Here is a 24,448-nt window from a genome sequence, read left to right as displayed (position 1 = left end):
CCACAAGGGTTCTTAGCATAATGAGATACACATACTTATGCTCTGTCTTGGTGTTAAAGTAAGCAACCTCCTTGTTTAATTGCAAAGACCTGCTGTAAAAAGTGAAGGCATTTGAAACAATTAATAAAGGTCGTAATAATCCTTTCTAATGGAAAGACTAGGCAACCTAACTATAAAGTTTGCTCCCAGTTCCCCTCCCACTAATTGTTAAATCTTCTATACAAAAGAATACATCACCTTGTTTTGTAGTCTTTGGTTATGCATTGTGGTGTCTCAAATACTGCACAATGCTGTCACTGAATGTAATACCCACAATAAGAAAGCTGAGTCTGTGGGAGATGTTTTCGATTAAGGAGCAGTAAAATGAAAGGTAAAACAGATAAAGTACAGGGACTGGCAGTTTAATGATGATTCGATAATATGTCTCTAGAAGTTGTCAAGAGTGTGGAAGTGGGTTCTGATTTTAACTTTATTTACCACTCTTTTCCACACACACACCTCACTTAACTTACCACTGTGACTTCTAGCATCCAGCTGTGAAAGCAAAACTGTAGCTTGCTTTGGAATGGATTCCAACACCATTCCTTGATCTAGCAAGCAGAGAATGCACTCAATCTCAACTGGTTTGGCAAAGATATCTGATTTTGAAGCTGGGGCCTCTGCATGATTTACTAAAATACCCTTAAAACTATACTTAACCATGAGACCAAGTAGAAGGAGACCTTGTGAGACATTGACCCCTCACTGACTGATGCAATCTATCATCTGACACCAGGACATCCCAGTCTGCCTGTTGTCTTTGCAGATTCTGCAGTTTTTAGGTGAACTGGAACATGAAAAGCCTGAAAGAAGATTTGAGATATCAGTGGCAGAAAACATTAGCAGATACAGACTTTAGCACAAGTAAGTCGTATAAGTCTCTGCTTTGACAGAAGCTAAGAGATTCTGCTTTTCCATAAAGGATGCTGAATCACACCCTGCTGAACTATTTTAGGTTTTGTATTGTTTTCTGAACACAAACCTTTATTAAAACCCAGAACCCAGTGCCTGTTGGTTTGAGGAACTGTCAGGTCGGCTTCCTGATGAAGTATTGTGGGTGATATTTGAATGTGAATGGAAGTTAAAACTTTGGTCATGATCTCCAAGGCCTTTAATGGATTTGGCCCGAGCTACCTACAATTTCTCTTCGCTTTATTTGAACATGACCTCCCATAAACAGCTATATTATTCTGGAACAATTGCACTTGCAATCACTTGAGTGAATCATTGAAATGTAGGGCTGGAAGGGACCTTGAGTAGTCATCAAATCCAGCCTCCTGCACTGAGGCAGGACCAAGTAAACCTCGACCATTTCTGACAGGTTTTTGTCCAATCTGTTCTTAAAATCCTCCAATGGTGGAGATTCCATAACCTCTTTTTGAAGCCTATTCCAGAACTTGACCCATTATAATTAGGAGGTTTTTCCTAATACCTAACCTAAATCTCCTTTGCTGCAGATTAAGCCTATTACATCTTGTCTGTCCTATCTTCACTGGACATGGAAAACGGGTGATTACAGTTCTCTTTATAACAGGCCTTAACATATTTGAAGACCATCAGGTCCCTTCTTAGTCTTGTTTTCTTCAGAACTAAACATGCCCAGTTTTTTTAACCTTTCTTCATAGATCAGTTTCTAAACTTGTTGTCATTTTTGTTGCTCTCTTCTGAACTCTCTTCAATTTATCCACATCTGTTTTTAAAGTTTGGCACCCATAATTGGACACGATACTCTGGCTGAGGCCTCCCCAATGTCAAGTAGAGCAGAGAGTTACATCCTATTACCTACATACTCCTATTAATACACTCCAGAATATTAGCCTTTTTTGCAACTGCATCACCCTTGTTGGTTCGTATTTTATTTTTGATCCCCTATAACTTCCAGATCCTTTTCAATAGCATTACCACTTAGCCATTCCCCATTTTGTATTTGTAAGTGAAGTACTTTGCACTTGTCTTCATAGAATTTTATCATGTTGAATTCAGATCTAGTCTCCAATTTGTCAAAGTTGTTTTGAATTCTAATTGTGGCCTTCAAAGTGCCTGCAACCTCTCTGAGGTTGGTGTCATCTGCAGATTTTATAAGCAAGCTCTCCACTCCAGCATCCAAGTCATTAATGAAAACGTTAAATAGTACTGGACCAAGGACAGATCCCTGCAGGACCACACTAAATGCACCCTCCCAGTTTGCCAGCGAACCCTTGATATATGGTCTTTCAGCCAGTTATGCACCCACCTTTATAGTAATTTCATCAATGACATTTCCCTAGTTTGCTTATGAGAACTTCACGTGGGACTTTACTAAAATCAAGATATATCACGTCCACTGCTTCCCCTTATCCACTAGGCCAGTAACCCTGTCAATGAAGGAAATTAGGCTGGTTTGGCATTATCCAAGGTGGCTATTCCTTATAACTGTATTATTCTCTAGGTGCTTACAATTTTTTAATTTTGTTCCAGTTCTTTCTAAGTATTGATGTTAGGTTTAGTAGTCTATAATTCCTTTCCCCCTTTTCAAAGCTAGATATTAGGTTGGCTCTCCTCTGGGACCTCACCCATCCTTCATAAGATCTTGAAGATAATTGTTAACGGTTCTGAGGTTGATTCTGCTAGTTCCTCCAGTATCCTAGGATAAACCTAATCAGGCCCTGCCTACTTGAAGACATCTAATTTATCTAAATGTTCTTTAACCAGTTCTTTCCATATTTTGGCTTTCGTTCCTTCCTACTTGTTGTTAATATTTTATTGAGTATCTAGTCACCATTAGCCTTTTCAGTGAATACTGGAATAAAATATGCATTAAATACATCAGCCTTCTTGATATCATCAGTTTTTAGCTCTCCTTCCCCACTAAGTAGAGGACCTACGCTTTCCTTCATATCTCTTGCTCCTAATGTATTTGGAGAATGTTTTCTTATTGCCTTTTATGTCCTTTTGCTAGGTGTAACTCATTTTGTGCCTTAGCCTTTCTAATTTTGTCCCTACATACTTGTGCTGTTCTTTTGTACTCCTCCATAGCAATTTGTCCATGTTTCCAGTTATTGTAGGATTCTTTTTTTATTTTAGGTCATTAATGCGCTCCTGATGGACCTGTATTGTCCCTTACTATTCTTCCTATATTTTCTTTGCATAAGGATAGTTTGCATTTGTGCCTTTAATATTCTCTTTCTGAGAAACTGCCCCTTCTCCTGAACTCCTTTTTCCCTTAAGGTTTCTTCCTATGGGACCTTACCTACTAGTTCTCTGAGTTTGTTAAAGTCTGCTTTTTTGGAAGTCCATTGTCCTTATTCCACTGCTCTCGCTCCTTCCTTTCCTTAGAATCATGAAATCATCATTTCATGATCACTGTCACCCAAATTGCCTCCAACCTTCAGATTTGCTACGGAGTCTTCCCTGTTCAGAATCAAGCCTAAAATTACTGTCCTCTTGGCTACTATGTTATGCTACACAAAGCACATGAGATCTTTTATACGGGAGAAGGCAAAACGCGCATTTATTGAGAATACCACAGTTGGCATATGCTTTTCAGTCTCTCTCTTACATATACCCACCCACCATGCACACAGTCCTGCCAGTTGATGTTTATAGTTACCAGTCCAGAGTCTGGATCAATCTAGTGGCCAGCCAGATTGGTCGCAGAGGGGAGCCAGTCTCTGTCGGTCGTGATCCGATGCTCCTGGAGTGTGGCAAGACAAACCCAAAGTCCCATGGCCAAGCACCCTGTTCTTATAGTCTTTTTTTCTCTGTTGAAGTCTGTGGATTTTGCTCTGTCAGTTTGTGACTGGTTACTCCTTAATTGGTGTTATCTTTTGATGTTAACATTCCAAAACACCTCCAAGAGGGTTAACCTGTCCTGGTTTCGATTTAATCAATTGTCTTGTCTTTAGGGGTGCCAGTCTCCACTTCAGGGTCGTCAGTCTGCCTTTCCTCACTTATGGATGCGTGTTTGATGGTTCTCTGGTGTCCTTTAGTTTCTTCACTTCTCCTTCCTTGACCATCTGACTTTAACAATGGCCTTCACACCTTATCTTTTCCTGATGCATACATTCCTCATTCTCAGTCTTTTACAGAGACCTTCAGACAGGATAACATTTTGGAAAGGATTATATGGTTACTGAAGGGATTACAAAAGAACCTTACAGAACTTAGTTTGCAGTGCATACAAGAAACAAGACCTTATAGCAAATACTATAATGAAATCTTAGCCTAAAACAAAAGGGTGACCATAATCAGTCATAAGGATTGTTCTGATCTGTCCCTGTCTTAACATCAGTACAGACATTGGCAGTCTGTCAGATGCGTTTCTACCAATGTCCCAGAGGGCCATTCCTTTCTGCTATTCAAAAAGGGTGGCTGCAGGATGATCAAATCATACATTAATTCTTATAGTACAAATATAAAATCCTGCTCCTACAACTATATCTAATTTCTGGAACAGAAAGTTTTGTCCCAGTACATAGGAAAAGGAGCTTTCCCAGTAGCTATGGATCTTGCTGACAAAAGAGGTTAATTAGAATAACTACAAGCCTTAGCTCCTTCAGAACAAAATGTAAAATCCGCATCTTCACTCTGGCTTTCTCTCAGTATTGTAAGAGAAGTGGCAGGGGCATGGATAAAGAGAATCAGAGATCCATCTAAGTATGTATAATGCTTAGAATTTGAGGTGTTTAGACATCAGTATAAGTACTTTGATGCTACTTGAGCTGTTTCTTGCTAATCATATTTTGATATAGGTTTCTGGCTTGCTGAGAGAGAAACAGGTAAATTTAATGAATATAAGTGAACATGCTGTAATTCAAATTTTAATAAATATGCGTAAAGTTTTCTATTAGAAGGATTTTAACTGTTTCATGAATAGATTTGTCCCATAGACTTCTGTTTGTGAGCTGTCTGTTCAACTCTAAGCTTCTTCAGTCAGAATGAATGCTTGTTGTCTAGCTTACCTGACATACTAAAAGAGCCCTTCATTCAGCCATGAGCAGCTGCTGTCTCTGCAACATTTTATTTCCCAATAGGAAGATAGGGAAGCAAGTGGATCGTACTAGAATGCAAAACAATGCTTTCCTCTGGATTAGTCAGCAGGAGAGCTGAAAGAAAGAACAACCCTTTCCTATCATTTGAGATCCAACACTTGACCTCTGTGAAGTTTCCACTTTATAGTAACCCAGCATCAAGTCCTGCATTTGAGTGCAGGGAAGGGAAAGAGTGTGAAATTTTTTTTCCCTGATAAGATGTACACATTTCTGTGGACTGAAAGAGTATCTTGTAAGGAGAGGTTCTGAGCAAGAATAGGCAAGCTCTAGTTTAGTTGTTCCACACTAATATAAGTGAAGTGACAATGTTTTTTAACGCTTATTGTAAGTATAAATCAAAACTTAATTCAGGAGTTAATTTAAATGACGACGTTTAGCTCAAGCACTGTGGAAACAAACAGTTCTGTTTGTCATCTTGCAGAGTGATGTATAGTTAACTAAGAGCATGTTAATCTTGTATTTCTGCCATTTGTTACTTGTAAAATTTCTTCAAATTGATTCTCATTCTTTCAAATTCTGTTTGTTGTTTTTTTCTCTTCCAGCTAGGTTATGTTAGGTCACCTTGCAGTTCTTTTTGATTCACATTATTTTTGTTAAGTATTTGTTTAGAACTGCCAATATACTAAGAGTTCTACAATACACAAAAAAGTCCTTCAAATAGTTTATCTCGCCAAATGATAAATAACTTTTTTACAATATGACAAGTTTCAGAGTAGCAGCCATGTTAGTCTGTATTTGCAAAAAGAAAAGGAGTACTTGTGGCACCTTAGAGACTAACAAATTTATTTGAGCATAAGCTTTCATGAGCTACAGCTCACTTCATCTGAATGCATCCGATGAAGTGAGCTGTAGCTCGCGAAAGCTTATGCTTTTTTACAATAATTATCAGTTCTGTATAATGAGGTCTCAACATTGTCACTAGTACTAGTGAATTTATAACTGTGCTCCTGTGCTCTTCTGTCCCATACTTATTGAAATACACCTTGATAAGAATCACTTCATAAATTCACCTTATGGTGAATTTAACAATATATATTGCTAGAAAGATAAATATTTAATGCCTGGGGTTCAAATGGGGGAACAAGTAATAAAGAAGGTCTTTAACCTTTTACTGTTGTAACCCTCGTCCTTCCCATATTCTCTTCCCTCTGTCATTTCTTGCTATGATTTGTAATGTAGGGACCAATCCTGCAATCACTTTATAGATGAATAAGCATTGTAACTTCAGTCATAAAGGGAAGGATAAGTTGTCATATTGACAGTAACTCAATAGGTAAGTCAAGTAGTGATATAGTAAGGGTTAATGTAGATGAACTTGGCAACAGAAGTTCTTCAGTTATGTGTCAGCGTGAATCCTAGGATTGGTGCACGTGTGCCTGACGTTTCGATTTAATTTGAATAGCAGTGTCATTTGGGGCAACACATGTGCCTGGACCACCTTGTGCTCCCATATTAGGCTGTCACCCTCCCTCGAGTTCTGTCTTACCACCCGTGGTAATCAGATGGAACGTGGTGAGTGCCCATCCCACTATTTGTTCTCCAAGCTTCAAACTCATCTTCTAGAGTATTTTCATGAAGGAAAATCCTTCGACCTCCTTTATTTTGTATGTTCCTGAGGGGAAAAAATAGAGATTCAAGTACACTCTCCTCTACTGTATGGTGAGGCACCTCAAGCCAACTGCGATGTCAGACTGTAAACCTTCAGGATTTAAAAGCTGTCCAACACGCAATGAACTTGCTCCCTTAGTCAGTGGGTATAGACAATGCTTTTCTGTCTGAGCCACATCACCCAATGTTCCATGTGTAAATCCTTCTTGTTGAGTACAAGTTGAGGGGGACGCAGTTGAAACTACACTTACTTGAGCAATCAGTGAGTGTCCCCTCAGACGTGGGGAGACATCCACCTCCAAAGAACCCTACAGAAACAGTGAGTTCACCTGTACTGTCCAGGCAAACAGCTAGCGTACACATTGCAGAAATGATTGCAGTACTCAAGGAGATGCCCATCATCAACCTTGTCTGTCACTCACCTCAACAAGTCATCCGGACACTTGATTTAATGGGGGTATTGGGAGCCACTTCAAAACAGATCTGGAGCTAATTTTGGGAGTAGCCTTGGACAAATTAGACATGGTTATTATTAGACATGGTTGCCCATGGCTATTCCATTCATTTATGTCTCATGAGAGCCAATTACAAAGTAATGGCCTCACTCTGTCTAGAAGCCGTTCCATGGTAGTCCAAGGGAAGAGGCTTCTACTCCTGGTACTCCTCTTCCCCCCCTCCCCCCCCCCCCCCCCCCCGGGAGAAGAAAGAGCTCTTCATCTTCTCCTACACCTGAGTAGACTGAATATATATGCTGCTTCAGGTTCTGGATGGTAAAGCTAGCCTCCATCTTTCTCTGTCTTCTGGCTAAAGACTGGTTTGTGGCTCTCAGCTTGCAAGATGTGCTTCCCTATAGCCTTCCACCTGTCCCACTGGAAGCACTTGAGATTCGCAGTCAGGTCAATACCAATATAAGGTACAGCCATTCAGAAACTCCACAACACCAAAGGTCTTCACAAAACGCCTTGTGGTGGTAGTGGCCCACTTGAGAATACAAGACGTTCACATCTACTCTTACTTGGATGACTGGCTGATCAGAGGCAGGTTGCAGTGAAGGACAGCAGCGAGCTTGGAATATGCTCTGCTTCTCTTCACCTGGCTCGGCCTCCTCGTGAACTGTGAACATTTTTCACCCATTGCAGACAATAGAGCTCATAGGAGCCCTGCTACATTCCAGATCAGAAAAAAAAAAAAATTCTTCCTAGAGGACAGGTTCCAGTCATTCCAAGCATTCATACCTCAGTTAATATCAGAACCAACTACAGCAGTACAGACATGCCTTGCAATATTAGACCACATGTTGGCATGTTCATAAGTGATACTGCTTGCCAGATGTCTTTGTGGCCCCTTCAGCTCTGGCTCAGGTCTGTCTATTCTCTGGCGAGACATTGGATAGGAAAGTTTCAGTCCCACAATATGTCATTGCAGATCTCCCTTGGTGGCTGGTATCTACAAACACGCATAAAAGGACATCCTTTTCAGTTTCCTCCTCAAGAAAGACTCTCAGCACAGGGGTGTCAGGGACAGGTTGGGGAGCTCATTTGGCCAATCTAGAGATTAAGAGAATCTGGTCCCCAGACGACAAGGCTGCACATGAGTGTGCTAGAGCTTAGTTATCAGATTGGCCTGTATGGTGTTCCTACCTGAAGTGCAATTCTTCACAGACAATGCATTGTACTACAAAAGGGGCACTCACTTCTAGCCTCTTTCCCTGAAGGCCATCCAATTCTGAGTCTTTGGTGGCAAACAATGCCAAGTGTTAGAACACTTGCTCCAGAGGAGGTTTGAGTCCAAGATCATTGCTTGATGCCTTCCTCCTGCATGGAGCAGAGTCCTGTTTTACACCTTTTTACCAAATCCTAGTGTAATTTTCAGTGTCAGGAGAGACAAGCCACCACCATTCTTATGCTGGCTGATGCTGTCTTGGCTGACAGATCTGTTACAGATGTCCAACCAGCCTCTGATCCAGCTACTGGATTGCCTGGACCTGATCTCATTGCGTCATAGCTTGATGATTCATCCAGACAGTCATTCCACCTCATGGCATGCCTCTTAGTTGGCTGAATACTGTGGACAAAGGCTGTTCACTGCTGGCCCACAAAATACTGATACAGAGTGGGAAAATATCTACCCCTATCTCAATATGGACAACCTTACATTGTCTGGGCCTGGTCCAGGCCTCGATACCAAAGATCTTGGACTACTTTATTGCATTTAAAACAGGCCAGCCTTTCATTTAGCACATTTAACATCCACCTTGCAGCAATCTCAGCTTGCAATCTACCTGTATTCTCATGCTCTGTCTTTTCTTGCCCTACAGCATCGAAGTTTCTCACAGGGCTGTTATACACTTACCCACTGGTAAAAGAACGTACAGCTTGGGATCTCCAGTATAGTCCTCCTGAGGCTCATGACGCCTCCATTTGACCCTTTCTCAGAATGCTTCCTGAATCACGTCACCTTGAAGACTGTTTTTCCTAGTGGCTGTCACTTCAGCACTTGTGGCCGAACCTCTTGTGAGGCTTTCCATATGGGCAAGGTGGTGCTGAGGCCTCACCTGAAGTTCATTCCTAAGGCGATTTCAGAAACCAATGAGCAATCCTGCTCGTCTCCTTCCTGAAACCGCATTTGGCACTGGAAGAAAAGTAATTAAACACACAAGGTATATCTAAGACTTTTTTTTAGTCTCTTCAAGGTAATAAAACAATCATTCAGACTGTTGGCATGTCTACTTTTAGCCATAGCTGGGCATTCTAAAGAGCAAGCAATCTCATCAGAAAGGACATAAAATAGATTACACGATGCGTCTTGCGGTATTGCCAGCTGGCTGGTCTACCTTTTCCACTGAACATAAAGGCTCATTCCACCTGAGCACAAGCAACATACTCCACCTACGTCAGGAATGTTTCAGTATCAGAAATCTGTAAGGTGGTGGCGTGACGTAACCCAGTGACCTTTGTCAAACACTATGTCTTAAATGTCAAGTTCCAGAGAACAACATTCTTCAGCTGATGCCGTTGAAATGCCTCCTCCCGTTGTCTTGAAGGGATACTGCTTTCCGGTTACCTAGAATGGATTCCACACGGACACATGCTTGAAGAAAGAATGGTTACTTACCCTACAGTAACTGTGATTCTGTGAGGTGTTATAGTTAGTGTGCATCTCACAAGACAAATCCAGTCCCACTTTTTGTAGTCTTCAGCTACCAAAAACTTTGAATTGTCAGGGGACTGAGGGAAGATTGCATCTGCTTTGCCCTTTATGCCCTCACATGGGAGCCACATGTGTCAGTTGGGGCATGCTGTTAATGGCGGGGGGGGAACCTTGATTTTTGTGAGGTGCATGTGCATCTACAACAGGACAAACACTGAGTACAACATCTCAGAGCTCCTGCTGTGTATTTCCCCAAAGGATGTGAAGTAGGAGTAATTCCACTGCATGGGTATTAGCAATGTAGATGAGTTCACCAGTGCTACCTTTATGAAACTGTGCTCCTCAAGAGCTCAATTTCTGGTGATTAAGAGAGGATGTGATTTTTATTCAGGCTATATAAAGCTCTTTATTTTAACACACATTGAACAGAAACACTTGGGAGGAGTGATCGCCTTGTTAAGGATTCAACACCTCCACCCCTCTGATTAAAGGCTCAGAATGCTCCTGATGCATGCACACATTAGTTTCTAAGAAAGACCTCCAGCAAACAAAGGAAAAATAAGACTTAACATTTCTAATACTTCCAAGGTCTTGTCTAAATTGATTTTGTTTTGTTTTGGGCTTTTTGCACAGGTGTAGAAACACAGACAGAACTATACTTGTGATACCCTTAGACCCTGGTTCAAAGCCCAGTTGAAGTCACTATGGAGTCTTTCCTCTGATGTCTGTAGAACTTTGGATCAGGCCTCTGGTGTAGACTTATTACATCAGTGCAGGTCTTCTGTGCATTCTGAGTCTCTGGTGTAGACTTATTGCAGCATGGCTACGCTAGGGGCTTGCACATGTGCAGTGACATCAGTATAACTACATATCATAGGTATGGTTTAAAGTACAAAACAAAAACGTGTGAAAGAACTTTGAGGCCTTTTTTGTATCCGAATAGCACCCATTTCCCCCATCCTTGTAGGTAACATTTACATTCAGATATTGAGATCAGCTGATCTGGGATGACAGCAGTTACGATGAAACTCCTTTGCTTAAGTACTATGACTGTAAAATACGTACTTGATTTTGGAATCTGCTTTCCTTTTGCTCTTCGATCCAGACTACCCTTCACATAGGTCCCTTATTTTCCTTCCTTAAAATATACGTATATATTTCCTAAAACAAAAAAGGTACTTATTATTTAATAACTCACAAGCACAGTGTATTATTTTAAGTAATATTTTTTACAGGCATGGGGCACTTCTTAAAGTGCATTCTTATCCTGTGGATCAAAGTTTTATAGGACTTGTGATGAGAGAAGTCCTCCACATGTCATCTGTTGATTATCGCTCATTACAGATGATAGATGACCTAGTGAACTTTAAAATTCCTGTTTGCTTGCAAAAAAAAAAAAAAAACCAGTCCATCCCCCTTTTAATACTGCAAGCCCTGAAATTCAGCGCCCACTTTTTATAATCATAACCCTAACAGTATATCGTGTAATAAGAGGAGAAATGATAACATTGACGTGCTTTTTTTTTTCAACGGTTTATGAAATTTGAGTTGTAGTAGCCTTATCTTTTTCTAACAGGATTTCCTTTTCCTTTCTTGTAGGCAAAACTCCTTCATGTACTTAACATGGCATCAAGACTTCATCAAAAAGTAAGTTCCTGTGAAAATATCCTTGCATTTAGGTACACATAAAAAGTAACAGCATTACAAAAGAGTTCACATAACATAGTTTGTGTTTTTTCCCTAGTGTCCAGCAGTCAGTGTTAAGAATTCAGTTGACAAGATTGATGCTGCATTGTAAATCTCTGTAGCTCTGTCATGGTTGGTAAAAGGCATCAGTGGACCTTTCCCCATCACATATCTATCTTCCACAGACCATAAACTAATAGGACAGTGCTGTATTTTTAGTGTAAAGTTAGCTGTTTTCTGCCCCTTCATAATTAGTATAGCCTTTATTACAGAATCATTTTGTGACTTTTTGGATGTTTTATGCTTATGAGTTGAGATAGGCTCAGATGTTTAGGAAGACAGTTGTGTTTATGTGGAAACGTAAGAAAACATGATCATATAGCAGAAAACTCAGGACCTTTTTATGTGAAAATTTTACCTCCTGAAGATTAGTTAGTGAACATCTATTTAATTCATGGAAAGTCTTTCCCTTTGTAGCCCGTGCTAATGTTACTAATGGCTTTGTTTTTCAAATCACCAAGAATACTATCAGTAATGAATGACCACAAGTAATAATTACTATTTTTGCACTATACTCATTACTTTTGTGGCAAGATTAATATCATGCCTCATGGGATGTAACATTTAGTAAAATCAAACTTGTATAGGTAATCCTGGTACTGTTGCCAGCCTCTAACACCATATAAAAATGTCTAAATAAAATAGTGGCAGATATCCCATAGCTTCAATCTGTTTTACATGATGTAATGTATTTGGAATAGTATCTTTGTGTGTTTCCATCTTGTGTACCCTGCAGTGGAAATACCATTTTTTCTTCATGTAAAATCAGTGTCTGTCTTTCTAGACCCTTTTCAATGACTTGGTATTTTTAATTTTTAAAAAGTGGAATAGTTTGATATATGGAAAAATGAAGAAATGTGATTTGTTGTGTTCCGTGTTTTAATTTTTCTTTCTAAACCATCTTTGTGTTTTTAATGTATTTCTGCAACATATTTGTGTGTGTGTACACTTGCTTCCTGAAAACGCATCCTGTAGCAGGTATTTTGGGGTTAATCGCAGAGAAATATTATTCATTTTCAAACAACTGGGGGACTTTTTAAAAGAATCACTAGTTCAATCTCATTCACAGCTAGACATGATATAGCTGGCAAACTAAATGAAACTAATAATAATTTATGGTCTATTTAACCTTTTCATTTCCCCACTTACGTTCATTAGTTGTTGGATGGGGTTCCTCTTGATATCTGAGGAGGCAGAATGCTAAAACTAAAATAAATTCAGACTCTCCTGATTTGGTATAATATAGGGAGAAGGATTTTGACTAGTACTGTGTGAAGGTGCAACAGCAAATAGTAGTATAATGTTGACTCCTTTCTTTTGTTCTGCGTACAGTAAAATTGTATATTGTAACACATTCTGTTTCATTATTTAGAATTAGAGATATTTATAATTAGGCTTGAAAGGATTAGTTTTTTACTGATTAAATGTCGGCAAACAATGATTTCACCATTCACACATTGACCAAAAAGTATTTCCATAGATGATGATAGAAATTTACAGACAGACAAAGTCAGAAAAATGCTGCTTGGAAACTTGTTAGAGTTTGATTTAAGGATATTTTATTTGCATATTTTGATTTGATGTTGACAATTAGTGTTTTAATGGGTGTAAAGCTTTAACTTTTTGAATGTCAACATCTGCTGTCTTTAAATAATTCTGACCTTCCCCATAATTTCCTGCAACTGTTGAAAATTTAAACTGATACAAATAAAACAATACTTAAAAAGTAAATATTGATATCAGTCAAAATTATGAAAAAAACAAACATTGAATTCTTCCAAGCCTATTTATAATATGTATAATTGGTTTAACGTATTATTCTGACAAGTTAAACCACATGTGAGTGACAGAAAACATGAATCTGAAATAGGTGACAATTGACCCTTTTTAAAAAAAAAAAAAGAGAGAGAGAGAGAGAGACTGTGCATGTTTCACGGAACAGTTTTACATGAGCATCTAGTTTGCTGAAACTGAGAAAGTGGGTTCTGAAAAAAGCCAGATATAAAGATGAGTGTTTTCCAAAATCATTGTATTTGCATTACAACTTAACATGTAAGCCTTGATCCTGCAAGGCCTTTTGTGGTGTTCATCGTGGGAGTACAAGGCTGCTGACATCTAATGCAAGTGTGTACTCAGGGTATGTGTAAGTGTAAATGAGGTGGAGCCCCTGGCATGATCCTATGAACTGAGAGGAAGTAATTCTCAGGAAGGTGGAGTGCCTGCTCCTTTATTCTTGAGAGTATGGTTAAAAAATATGTTGTCAGAGAATCCGTTTTTCTGCAGACACTTGGGTTTAAGTATAAGCATCAGTATGCAAACAAGGTGGTATTCTTTCCCCTGTGTGGCCATAGTCTGGCTGCTAGGATTCAGAAACTTAGTAGCCACTAACTATGCAGACGTTCTTGTTTTAATCACAACATTAATTGGATTCTTTTGGCTCCGTGTCCTACTTATGATGAGTTATTCTATATTTATACACACAGTACTCATACCCCTGTAATGCAGAATCAAAACCACAATATTAATGTGAATCTTCCTGTATTGCCTCTTGTTAGGGCATGAATATAATGTGTTCCCATAACAGATAATTTATCTGCCATTTTGTTACATATAGCTCTGTCTCATATATATTTTGAGTCTGTATCTTTATGTGTGTTGGTAATCTTTAGTTGGTTTTTGCACACAGTTACACTATGTGTTTCATTTATATTTAAAACTGTTCATATTACTCACTTTACAGCTGATTATTGCAATGAAGTCATATTTGTTTATGAGCAAAGTCCAGGTTCCCCACTATCTTTTTAGTTTAAAAGGGAACACTGTTAATGGCTTTGCCCATATTGCTTGGATTTGGGTTTTTTTTTTTTTTATTATTCTCCAGCTCCTACTCTTCAGGTGTAGCTATTTTAGTATTATGAAGAATGATGGATGATGTAGGAAAGTTTCTTTTGAAGCACTTCTGATATTGTGCAATGCACTTGGGGGTCAGCTACACTTGACTGATGCATGATTTATCCAATGTCCCTGCCACTTTCTGAGATAAAGCTGCTATTTTATCAAAAATGCCAGCAAGTGTGATTTAGAGTTTATACACCACCTCTTTCAAATAATTGCTCTGATTACTTTCTGGCATGGCAATAAAATGATAAAGGTAATTGCACACAAATGTGAGATAGCACCAAAATACAATAAAATTAACCTGAATTAGCTTGACTTGTCGATGAGAAGTATTTATGAAATGTATTTTTGCAATAAGGGAGACTGATATTATAGCTGGAAGGTGAGTTATTGCCTTAATGTAATACTGTTTGAAATTTAAAAAAAGAGACTGTTACAGTTGAGGGTGATTGTGCTTTTGAAATTAAGTTGAAGTGATTCTTATAATTGGCAGTAATAATGCATTGCAAAGGTAATATCTTTTATTGTGTTATGCCTAGTTACATTATCTCTTATTTAGCTGACTTTGGCTTTTTCAGAGAATGCAAGAAATAGCAGATTTGGAATTTTGTGGATTATAATAAAAATTATGAAATGTTACCCGATATTAAATTCACTCTTTACCTCTTGGATTAGAGAACAAAAATGAAAATAAATCTAAGAAGCAGCACAGTTCATCTGGTGTACCAATACCTGGTAAAATTCTTCTCTTCTCCTCCTTGCAGATACAATAAATTCATATGGATGTCTATGTGCATAGCTAAACTGTGTAACAAAGGGTGTACTTAAATATATGCTTATGCTCTTTGTAAATGGGTATGCATATGCATATACAGAATCGTTATGGTAGTTAAATTTTGTATTTGCTTAGTTTCAAAATATAACCAGTTCTTAAATGTAAAATTTACACCACTTTTACAGTAACTCTTGATAACATTGCATGGTAAGCTTAATGTTCATTGCCTATAGTACTTTAGATTTTTCATTGTGTTATATATTTGTCAACAAAACAAAAAAACAGAGATTCTTTGCTTCCTTTTGTGTTATGTTTTCCTAGATACTGTATCTAGATACAGATACTTTACTTATAAAAATTATTTGTTAAATAGCTAAAAGGATATTGTATGGGCATTTTAATTGATAAAATACTTCCCTCTGATGGTTATATATTACTGCAGTGACACTTAGTGTTTTGCTTTTCATTACCTGGCAGTAAAATTCCATTCTTTTATTCCATATACTGGCAAAATTTAAGCCCTAATGTGATGCGACTACTATGAGCATCAAACAATGGAACTGGAATCTCCCAACCAGCCCTTTCCTTCCTGTCCTGCACTCCTTCCGTCCCCCTGCCTCCTCCCCCCTCCCCCCCCCCCCAAAACCCAAGACAAAACAGCAGCTTAGTACCGGTTTATTTTATTTTGACTTCTGTTGAGTGTGTATATCAAACACGCTTAGCTAGGAGTTTGCCAGCTTGAGGGCCTCTGCTGAGTTGCTGATTGAATCTGTTGTAGCAATGAATTGAGAGAGTATAGGCAGGTTGGTATAAATTAAAACAAATACTTTCCATTAGATGTTTAAGGTACAGTAACAAATGACCATAGCTGATTAGAGCACAAGTGTAATTTTCTGGTTTTGCTATGCAATGCTTATTATTAGTTTTAGTTTCTGGATGGTCTTAAGGTGTAAAGGGCTTTAGGGTAGTCTAGAATCAAGGACAGGAATATAAAGGTCTACATCTGAAAGAACAGGATAAGTTTCTCTTACACATGCAGATGGATCTAAAAACTATAATCTCTCTCAGTTACGCAACTACCTCAGCCACAAAAGATCTACAGTACACCCAGACTGTGGAACTAATATAATGGTGGGTATACTCCCTGAGGCAGTCCTTCCAGTTGACTTCTGCCAATACGCTACCATGTAGTCTAGGTTGAACCTCAGCATGCTAGGTGGTGTTTGAGCTCCACTCTCCAACGCTGGGTCTGCCAGCGTCGTCATTTTACGTGAGATAGGGCATAGGGTTGGTTGTTCGATCATTATGGTTTCTTTAGCATGCCGATATTTCCCTACTAACCCATTTGGTGATGTCAAGCACATGTTGAATAGGAGGGGTAAAAAAATAAAACCTGTGGTATGCTCATGAGAGCCCTGAGGGGCAGACGCGTAGTTCTGCTAAACTACCTATTGAGATCACTGCCACTTGGGATCTCTCTTAAAGTAGCAGAACCACTCACTTATATCCATTGAACCGATGATTGGGACTGCAGATGTGTCAGCAACACCTCCTCAAACATGGTCTATGATGTAAGTTCATAAACTGTGCTTTGTCAACCACTTTGTCTCTGGAGAAATGGCTGGTCACCTGGTGCTGTCTCTCCTTGTTTCCATTTACTAATTTGAATTTCAAAATTAAAAGTACATACTTTTAGTATTATTTTTCCATGTTTGCAGTTGCCTTAGTTGCCACAGGGATGTTAAAGCTTAGTGAATGTGGGATGAGGTGGTTCATGAGTAAGGCTATGAGTCAGTCATGAAGGTCACGTATTCCGTGATTTTATGAGACCTCCATGACTTCCTGAAATTTCCAATAATTCAGCTCCGTGGCGGCGGGGCTCAGGCTTCAATAAATCTGTGATTTATTGTTTGTTGCCTGCGTCCTGTCCATGACGTTTAATAAACATACCCGTGCCAAAATCTGGCCTTACTCATGAGACACTCCGTTAAGATATGATTAACACTGGAAAAAGTGTGACTCCTGCTTTATATTATGAAAAGCCTTAATGTAGCAAAGAATCAGCAATGAACACTTTCCTCTTTCTACATCACTAGGTGGAGGTCATAATCCAGTGCCACATATGCAATTTCTGTCTCCTGCTGAAGTCTGAAACCTGATTGGCAGGGTTTAAAGAAATCTGAGGATTCTAATTCCCACCAGAGTGGCACCACAACTGTCTCACCCAGCTTTCCTAAAAAAGATTGCATTTGGGTTATCAGTTAGCAAGACTGTTAATATCAAAAGATGGCTTCCTGAGCAGAGGCTAATCAGGATGAGAGAAAATTGTGATTCAGACCTGGGTTCATGCTTAGACTATGAAAACAGGGATAGCAGCATCTGTCCATTTTTCTACTTCGTGAGTCTCATACTCTATTTTGGAAAGGTTAAGCACTAATTGTTACGCACCAAATCTAAATCTTGTAATACCCCTGCTCTTTTGCCTAAGAAGGAGTCCAGTCTTAAGTCTTTACTTCTTTTCTCATTCTGATTTTGTGAAATAAATATATTTCATAGTCAAGGATCTTGTATTTTTAGAGAACTACCATTCAAAATGCCTTATTAGATCAGTGATTAAAATGCTTTCATTTTAAATTACTAAAATAACAGTTAAACTTTAAAATATCTAAGTGCCAGAAAAGGAAACAATAGGGGTTTTTGTTGGAACTCATGTATTTGCTTCTGTGAAAGGAAAAGATATTTTTCACTACTTGAATTGTAAAGATAATGTCCTTTCTAGACCCATATCTGTGCCTGAAATGTAAAGCAAGTAAGAGAGATTGCATGAATTTCTGATTCAGGGGTAGGATACTGAGAGGAAGGGAGATAGTATGACACTTTTTTTTTTTTTTTTTTAGTGTAGCTAAAACTGATGTTAGTGGTCAAATACTCAGGAAGGTATTGAATGCATGAAATGGAATTGGTATGGTTCAACTGCCCGAGAGATAGGAAGCATGTTGCAAACCCCAAATAGCTGTGCTTTATGGAGCCTCCATCCGTCCTAATGGGTGGACACTTGTGGGAAGAGTGGTCCAGCTGAGATACTAGATAGATCCATGACATCCCATTCTCCAGCTTGACCATCTTGCATAAGGAGACATAATAGCCACAGGGGGGAATGCAGCGATAGCTACAGAGGCTCTGTGGCCTTCTGGGGAAGAACCTGCTTTCGCATCCTCACAACCAGAATTACGACGTTCATAGCCCATATTCTTGGGCTACCCTCTTTATTATCTGTGAATTTCGGGTGCCCATCAATTAATTAAACTTTTAGGGTTTTTAAAGAAAATATAAAATAAACTAAATTAAAAGAATGTTAAGAGTATGTCTGTACTACGGAGACTATACTGGTACAGCTGTGTCTGCATAGCTGAGGCATAACCCTGCAGTGTAGACACAGCCTACACCAACAGAAGGGTTTTTCCATTGGTATGGGATAACCAAATGAAGTAGCTACATCAGTAAAGCATTCTTCCATCAACAAAACTCTGTCTAACTGAGTTTTAGGTCAGCATTACTATGTCAGTAAGGGGTGTATGTGTGTATAGATAAATAGATAGATATAGATATGTGTATATATTGTGCCCCTGACCAACATAGCAATGTCTATCTAACTTTTAAATGTAGACCACATTACAAAATTCAGTACTCAGAATGCTATGTTTAAGGCTGCTCGTGCAACTTTCATTCATTCAGATCTTGTGCTTTGTTCATAATCATTAAAATAGTCTTTTGGCACATCACATACTAATATTTTTCTCACAGGATCCCTGCCTCATTCAGTGTATAGATAGTTATCCAAAATTGCTTCTTATCCTCCTCATTCAGTGTGCAGTACCAAGTTTTAGAATTTTAGGGTTAGAAGGTCTTATTTATCTTCTTAACATCTCTGTGAGATTAGATGGTGTTTATTCTCATGTTGATGGGGAACTGAGGCACAGAGATATTAAGGCTAAAATTGTCAAGTGTCCCCATATTGGGTGTTCAGTATGATTTTTCAGAATACTTAGCAAGAATCCAGGGCAGCATTTAGTTGCCTCTTTTTCTATCGTTTTATTCTGTATAGGTTCTTAAACCATGCTCATCACTATAGTATCTGAGCACATATCAGTTGTGCATTAAGTGAAGTACTAACAACATTGACATATTGCGTGCTCATCCTGCCTTAACCAGGAGATCTCTCTTTCTGCTTTGCTCCTGCCCAACACCCCATTGTTTCCCAGATGCATCCTGGCTCCTACCCTATCCAACCCCCTCTTCACATCTCTGTCATAGATTCAGGCTATTTCCTCCTCCTCCCTCATGTTGCTTGAGTGCCTGCAAGGAGAACATCGAGAGCACAAAAGACATGTTCTCCCTTCTTTCAGATCGTGTGCTTTGAGTTACATTGGCATCTAGCAATAAGGAAGACCACTTGCTGAGAAAGTCCTGCCCAGTCCCTGTAGTCCTGGCCTGGAGCATGCACATTACAAATTGAATTTTCAGATAATTTAGCTGCAAAATTCTTTTCATAAAGATGGCAAAAAGGCAAATTCCTTGTACTAGGGCAAATAAACTGCCAAATTCAAATGCTCAATCGAGAATCTTCATGCTTTGGAACTTCTCAACAAAACAGAGTTTATTTTTTAACATGGTTAAAATAATGTAGACATTCTGCATGGAAAATGTCTGCCCAAATAACAGGTTTGCCTGTAATTCATGCAATGCACTGACTCCACACCCTGTATAGAACTGTCTTCTCTTACTCTTTTCACTATATGTGATAGTTGGAATATATAAAAGGCATGGAACTTTGTTACATGAAAAGTTTGCAGACCCTTCATTGTAATTTTGAGTAATGACAGCTATTCCAATATCAAAATGCTTGTAATATTCTCAGATTATTACACTGGATACTGTTTATTTAATTAAAATGTTGTAAAAATGTTTCTTTGGGAGGTGTGGGGGGGTGCGGAATACGACAAACATTTGTATTTATCTGGTTTTGGAGAGTTTTTGTAAAACAAGTTACAGGCAAGTATTGGAGACCAAGTACACTTAGATTTCTGTCAGAGAACAACCCTCTACTAAGATTTCATGTGTAAGTACTGTAGGCTATATACCAATACAAGGAACAATTCTAAAATTGGTATGCCAATACAATAATGTATGCTTTTTATATTTGCTTGAAGAAAAGACTCCTTTATATGATCAAAATGTCTGATCTAGTGAAGAATGGATTTGTGATTTTAAAAACAAAACACCTAGTTTCCTTAGAAATAAAATAAAGAAAAAATATAGTTTAAGACAGATGTATTGAAAGCTTTCCACATGACAGACCAAGAGAACTCCTTGCCTGCCAACACAACTGACTGAAGATTTTGCCAAAGAGCCAGAGGCCTCTGATACTTGGAAATACATTTTGATAGCTTGGCATTTTGGGTCTTTTGATTACTACCCAAAGAGGATTAGTAGCATAATATGATGGGACAACAGAAGCTCACTTTGTTCCCTTTTGATTTTTTTTTTTTTTTTTAGCAAAATTAATGTATTACAAAGAACTATTTTGTTAAATCATTTCAAAAATGCTTTAGAAAATGGGTGTTGTGTTTTATGTATGTGTGGGGTGAATGAGCCATATACATTAGAATTCAGTGGGTGGGTTGTGTAGGGAGCGTAGGCTCATGTGAAAGCCAAGATGGAGAATGGCTGTAATAGCAGACTTCTTTCAGTTGTCCTTTTTTATTTTTGAAATCTAATTTCTTTATCACTGATATTAGTTCCTGGGAAGGTAATATAAATGTGGAAGCGCTTAAGATTTGACATTTCACTCCTAACTTCCACTAGCAAGGAAACAAGAATGCAGCTTGTGTTTTCGCATCATCTGAAATTACAGGTTTGTCTTAACAAACAGTGTTGGATTTACTTAGTAGACCACTGTGAATATTAGCAAAACGTTGGGGAAAATCAAAGGGTGCTGTGTTTGTAATGGATATAAGACTTGAAACCTTTGGTTCTAAATTTCAGAAAATAGCAAATTAATAACACAGATTATGATCGATGGGCATAGCTTTCTATATGAAAATCTTGATTGCAATTGTATGAGAAATTGAATTGATCTAGGAAGTAAGTTTAGATAGGGCTTCTGAAAGCATGACGGGTAAAGCTAAACATTTTTTTTCAATGATTATGCACTTGTGGAAGCACAGAATTTGTAACTTCCTCTACATTCTATACACTGAGAAGGCTAATTAGGCCATTCTGCGTTCTATACGCTGAGAAGGCTAATGAGGCAGTACTTTGTATGGCACATGAGTAGTGTGGAACATATCTCAGAGTAACTTTCGAGGTTCAAAAATCTTGATCTGGATTACAGTCCTATTCAACAACTAAAAGGCATGTATTACAGCTTCATTAAGAACAAAGTATATGGGCCTGAAATACACGTTGTTTTATTCTGCTAACCTGAAGGTTTGCTGTGGATATCAATTGTACAATGTGTATTCCTTTTTCCAATAGATATTATGAGATTTCTAGAATAGAGAGGTGACTTATCTCCATCTTTTTTTTGGAGGGGGGAAGGAATGACTTCACAAGAACTTGATATTGGTACAAGGGACCTCCACTATGCCCATGGTGTGACAACAACACAATATTCATTCATATTTGTGGAGCACTCAGACACTATGGTGAAGAGTACTGTAGAAAAGCCCATGAGCAAATTGTTAATTCTGTCTTTAGAGAAAGGCTTGAATAGTGTGCAGTGCAATTAATAAGACCTTGGGTCACACAGTGAACAATGAGGATAAAATATATTGAATAGCTGCTCATTCAGTGAGCACCGTCCATTCTGTATGGAAAGAAGTGGACTAGACTGAAAACTCAAAATCTGAATATGGATGAGGCTTGGAATTACTAAGTCAGTGTTGCAGAAGCCATCTGAAGCCTGCATTCCAAGCAAGGGGAAAAAATTCATAAGAAAGGATTGCAGACAGAACTGGCTAAACAAGCATCTTAAAGAGGTTATTAAGAGAGAGCAGAAAGCAGGGATGTAAAATGTGAACCTTACTTAACTGTTAACCCCATGGCTAGCCCCAGTGGCCCCGTGCTGGCCCCAGCCAAGCTGGCCCCAGTCGCTGAATCGGTTAAACGTTTAAACAAAATATTTTTAATTGTTTAAATAGTTAATTTTTTAAACTGTATTTACATCCCTAGCAGAAAGCATACACGGAATGGAAGAATCCATCAATCAGCAAGGGAAGTTGAAGATCAAAAAGTGTAGGGAAAAAGTGAGAATTATCAAAAACCTAGCAGAGTAGGACCTTGCAAGGAATTTAAAACCAATAATAAAAAGTTCTTCAGCCATATAAATAATAAGAAAACAAGGAAAGTGGGGCCATTAAGCACTGAGGATGAGGTGAAAATTAAAGATAATCTAGGCATGTCCCAACACTTAAATACTTTACTTTAGATTTTAATAAGGGTAGTGATGAAGTTAGGGGTAGATGCAGCATGCTAGTGGAAACGAGGATATGGAAGAAGAAATTGCCACATCCAAGATGGAAGTCTAACTCAAACAGCTTAATGGGACCCAATCAGTGGGCCCAGATATTGCAAACAAGGATTTTTAATGAATTTGTAAATTTGGGGGTATTGTCCAATGACTGGAAAACTGCAAATAAAGTACCTATTTTAAGGGAGGGGAAGGTGAACTGGGAAACCACAGGCCCGTTAGTTTAACCTCAATTGTATGCAAGGTCTTGAAACAAATTTTGAAAGAGAAAGTAGTTCAGCACATAGAGATAAATGGTAATTGGGATAAAATACAACATGGTTTTACAAAAGGCAGATTGTGCAGGACCAACATGATCTGTCTTTGTCTAAAAAATCATTAATCTTCTCAAAGGCAATGCAGTAGATCTAATCCACCTGGATTTCAATAAGGCATTTGATACAATTCTACATGGGAAATTTATTAGTTAAATTGGAGAAGATGGGGATTGATATGAGAACTGAAAGGTGGATAAGGAACTGATTAAAGGGAAGACTACAGCAGGTCAGACTGAAAGTTGAACTGTCAGGCTGGGGAGACATTACTAATGGAGGTCCTCAGGGATCAGTCTTTAACGTTTTCATTTGTAACCTTGGCACAAAAAGTGGGAGTGTGCTGAGAAAATTTGTGGATGGCACAAAGTTGGGCAGTATTGCCAATGTGGAGGACTGGAATATCATACAAGAATATTTGGATGACCATGAAAACTGGAGTAATAGCAATGGAATGAAATTTAATAGTGCAAATTACAAGGTCATGCACTTAAGGACTAACACATTTTTTTGCTATAAGCAGGGGACATATCAGTTGGAAGCAACAGAGGAGGAGAACGATCTGGGTTTACTGGTTGATCACAGGATGACTGAGTCGCCAATGTGCTGCAGCCATGGAAGAAGCTAATGCAATCCTTGGATGCTTTCAGGAGAGTTATTTCCAGTACAGCTAGGGAAGTATTATTACCATTATACAAGGCACAAGTGGCACTTCATCTAAAATACTGTGTGCAGTTTTGGTCTCCCATATTTAAGAAAGATGAATTTAAACTGGAACAGGTGCAGAGAAGGGCTACTAGGATGATCAGAGGAAAGGAGAACCTAAGGTTGACAGGAGATATGATTGTATGCTATTAATATATCAGAGGGATAAACACCAGGGAGGGAGATAAGAGACAATTATCACAAGAATAAATGGATATAAACTGGACATAAACAGGTTTAGGCCTGAAATTAGATGAAGGATTCTAGCCATGAGAAAAGTGAAGTTCTGGAAAGGCCTTCCAGGGGGAACAATGGGGGCAAAAAACCGAAATAGTTTCAAGACTGAGCTAGCTGAGTTTATGGAGGAGGCTGCCTACAATGGCATGTGGCTCATCAGTGACTGCTAGTAGCAAATATCTCCAATGGCCATTGGAGACAAGACACTAGATGGGGAGAGCTCTAAGTTACTACAGAGAATTCTTTTAAAGGTGTCTGGCTGGTGGGTCATGCCAGCATGCTCAGGGTCCCATATTTGGGATCAGAATGGAATTTTCCCCCCAAGTCAGATTTGCAGAGATCCTCGGGGTTTTTTTTTTTTTTTTTTGCCTTCCTCTCTAGTATGGGACGTGGTTTCACTTGCTTGTTTGAACTAAGA

General features: G+C 38.7%; 1 protein-coding gene across 6 annotated transcripts in view; it reads left to right on the top strand.

Annotated features, from left to right (window-relative positions):
- Positions 1-24,448, top strand: part of MGMT (O-6-methylguanine-DNA methyltransferase) — a 295,867-nt gene that overhangs the window by 12,800 nt on the left and 258,619 nt on the right. For 3 of the 6 annotated variants that reach the window (XM_037904908.2, XM_037904904.2, XM_037904905.2), the window contains one exon: positions 11,427-11,474. In XM_037904908.2, the coding sequence (XP_037760836.1) occupies positions 11,427-11,474 (48 nt within the window). Of the gene's footprint in view, positions 1-823; positions 904-11,426; positions 11,475-15,146; positions 15,207-16,314; positions 16,378-24,448 lie in introns of those variants that run through there. The other 3 variants (XM_043552268.1, XM_043552270.1, XM_043552269.1) reach the window with 3 other exon arrangements.

The sequence above is a fragment of the Chelonia mydas genome, chromosome 7 (assembly GCF_015237465.2).
Source record: "Chelonia mydas isolate rCheMyd1 chromosome 7, rCheMyd1.pri.v2, whole genome shotgun sequence".
NCBI classification, from domain to species: Eukaryota; Metazoa; Chordata; order Testudines; family Cheloniidae; genus Chelonia; species Chelonia mydas.
The sequence above is the reverse complement of the archived record's forward strand: the minus strand, read 5'-3'. Positions and strand labels throughout refer to the sequence as shown.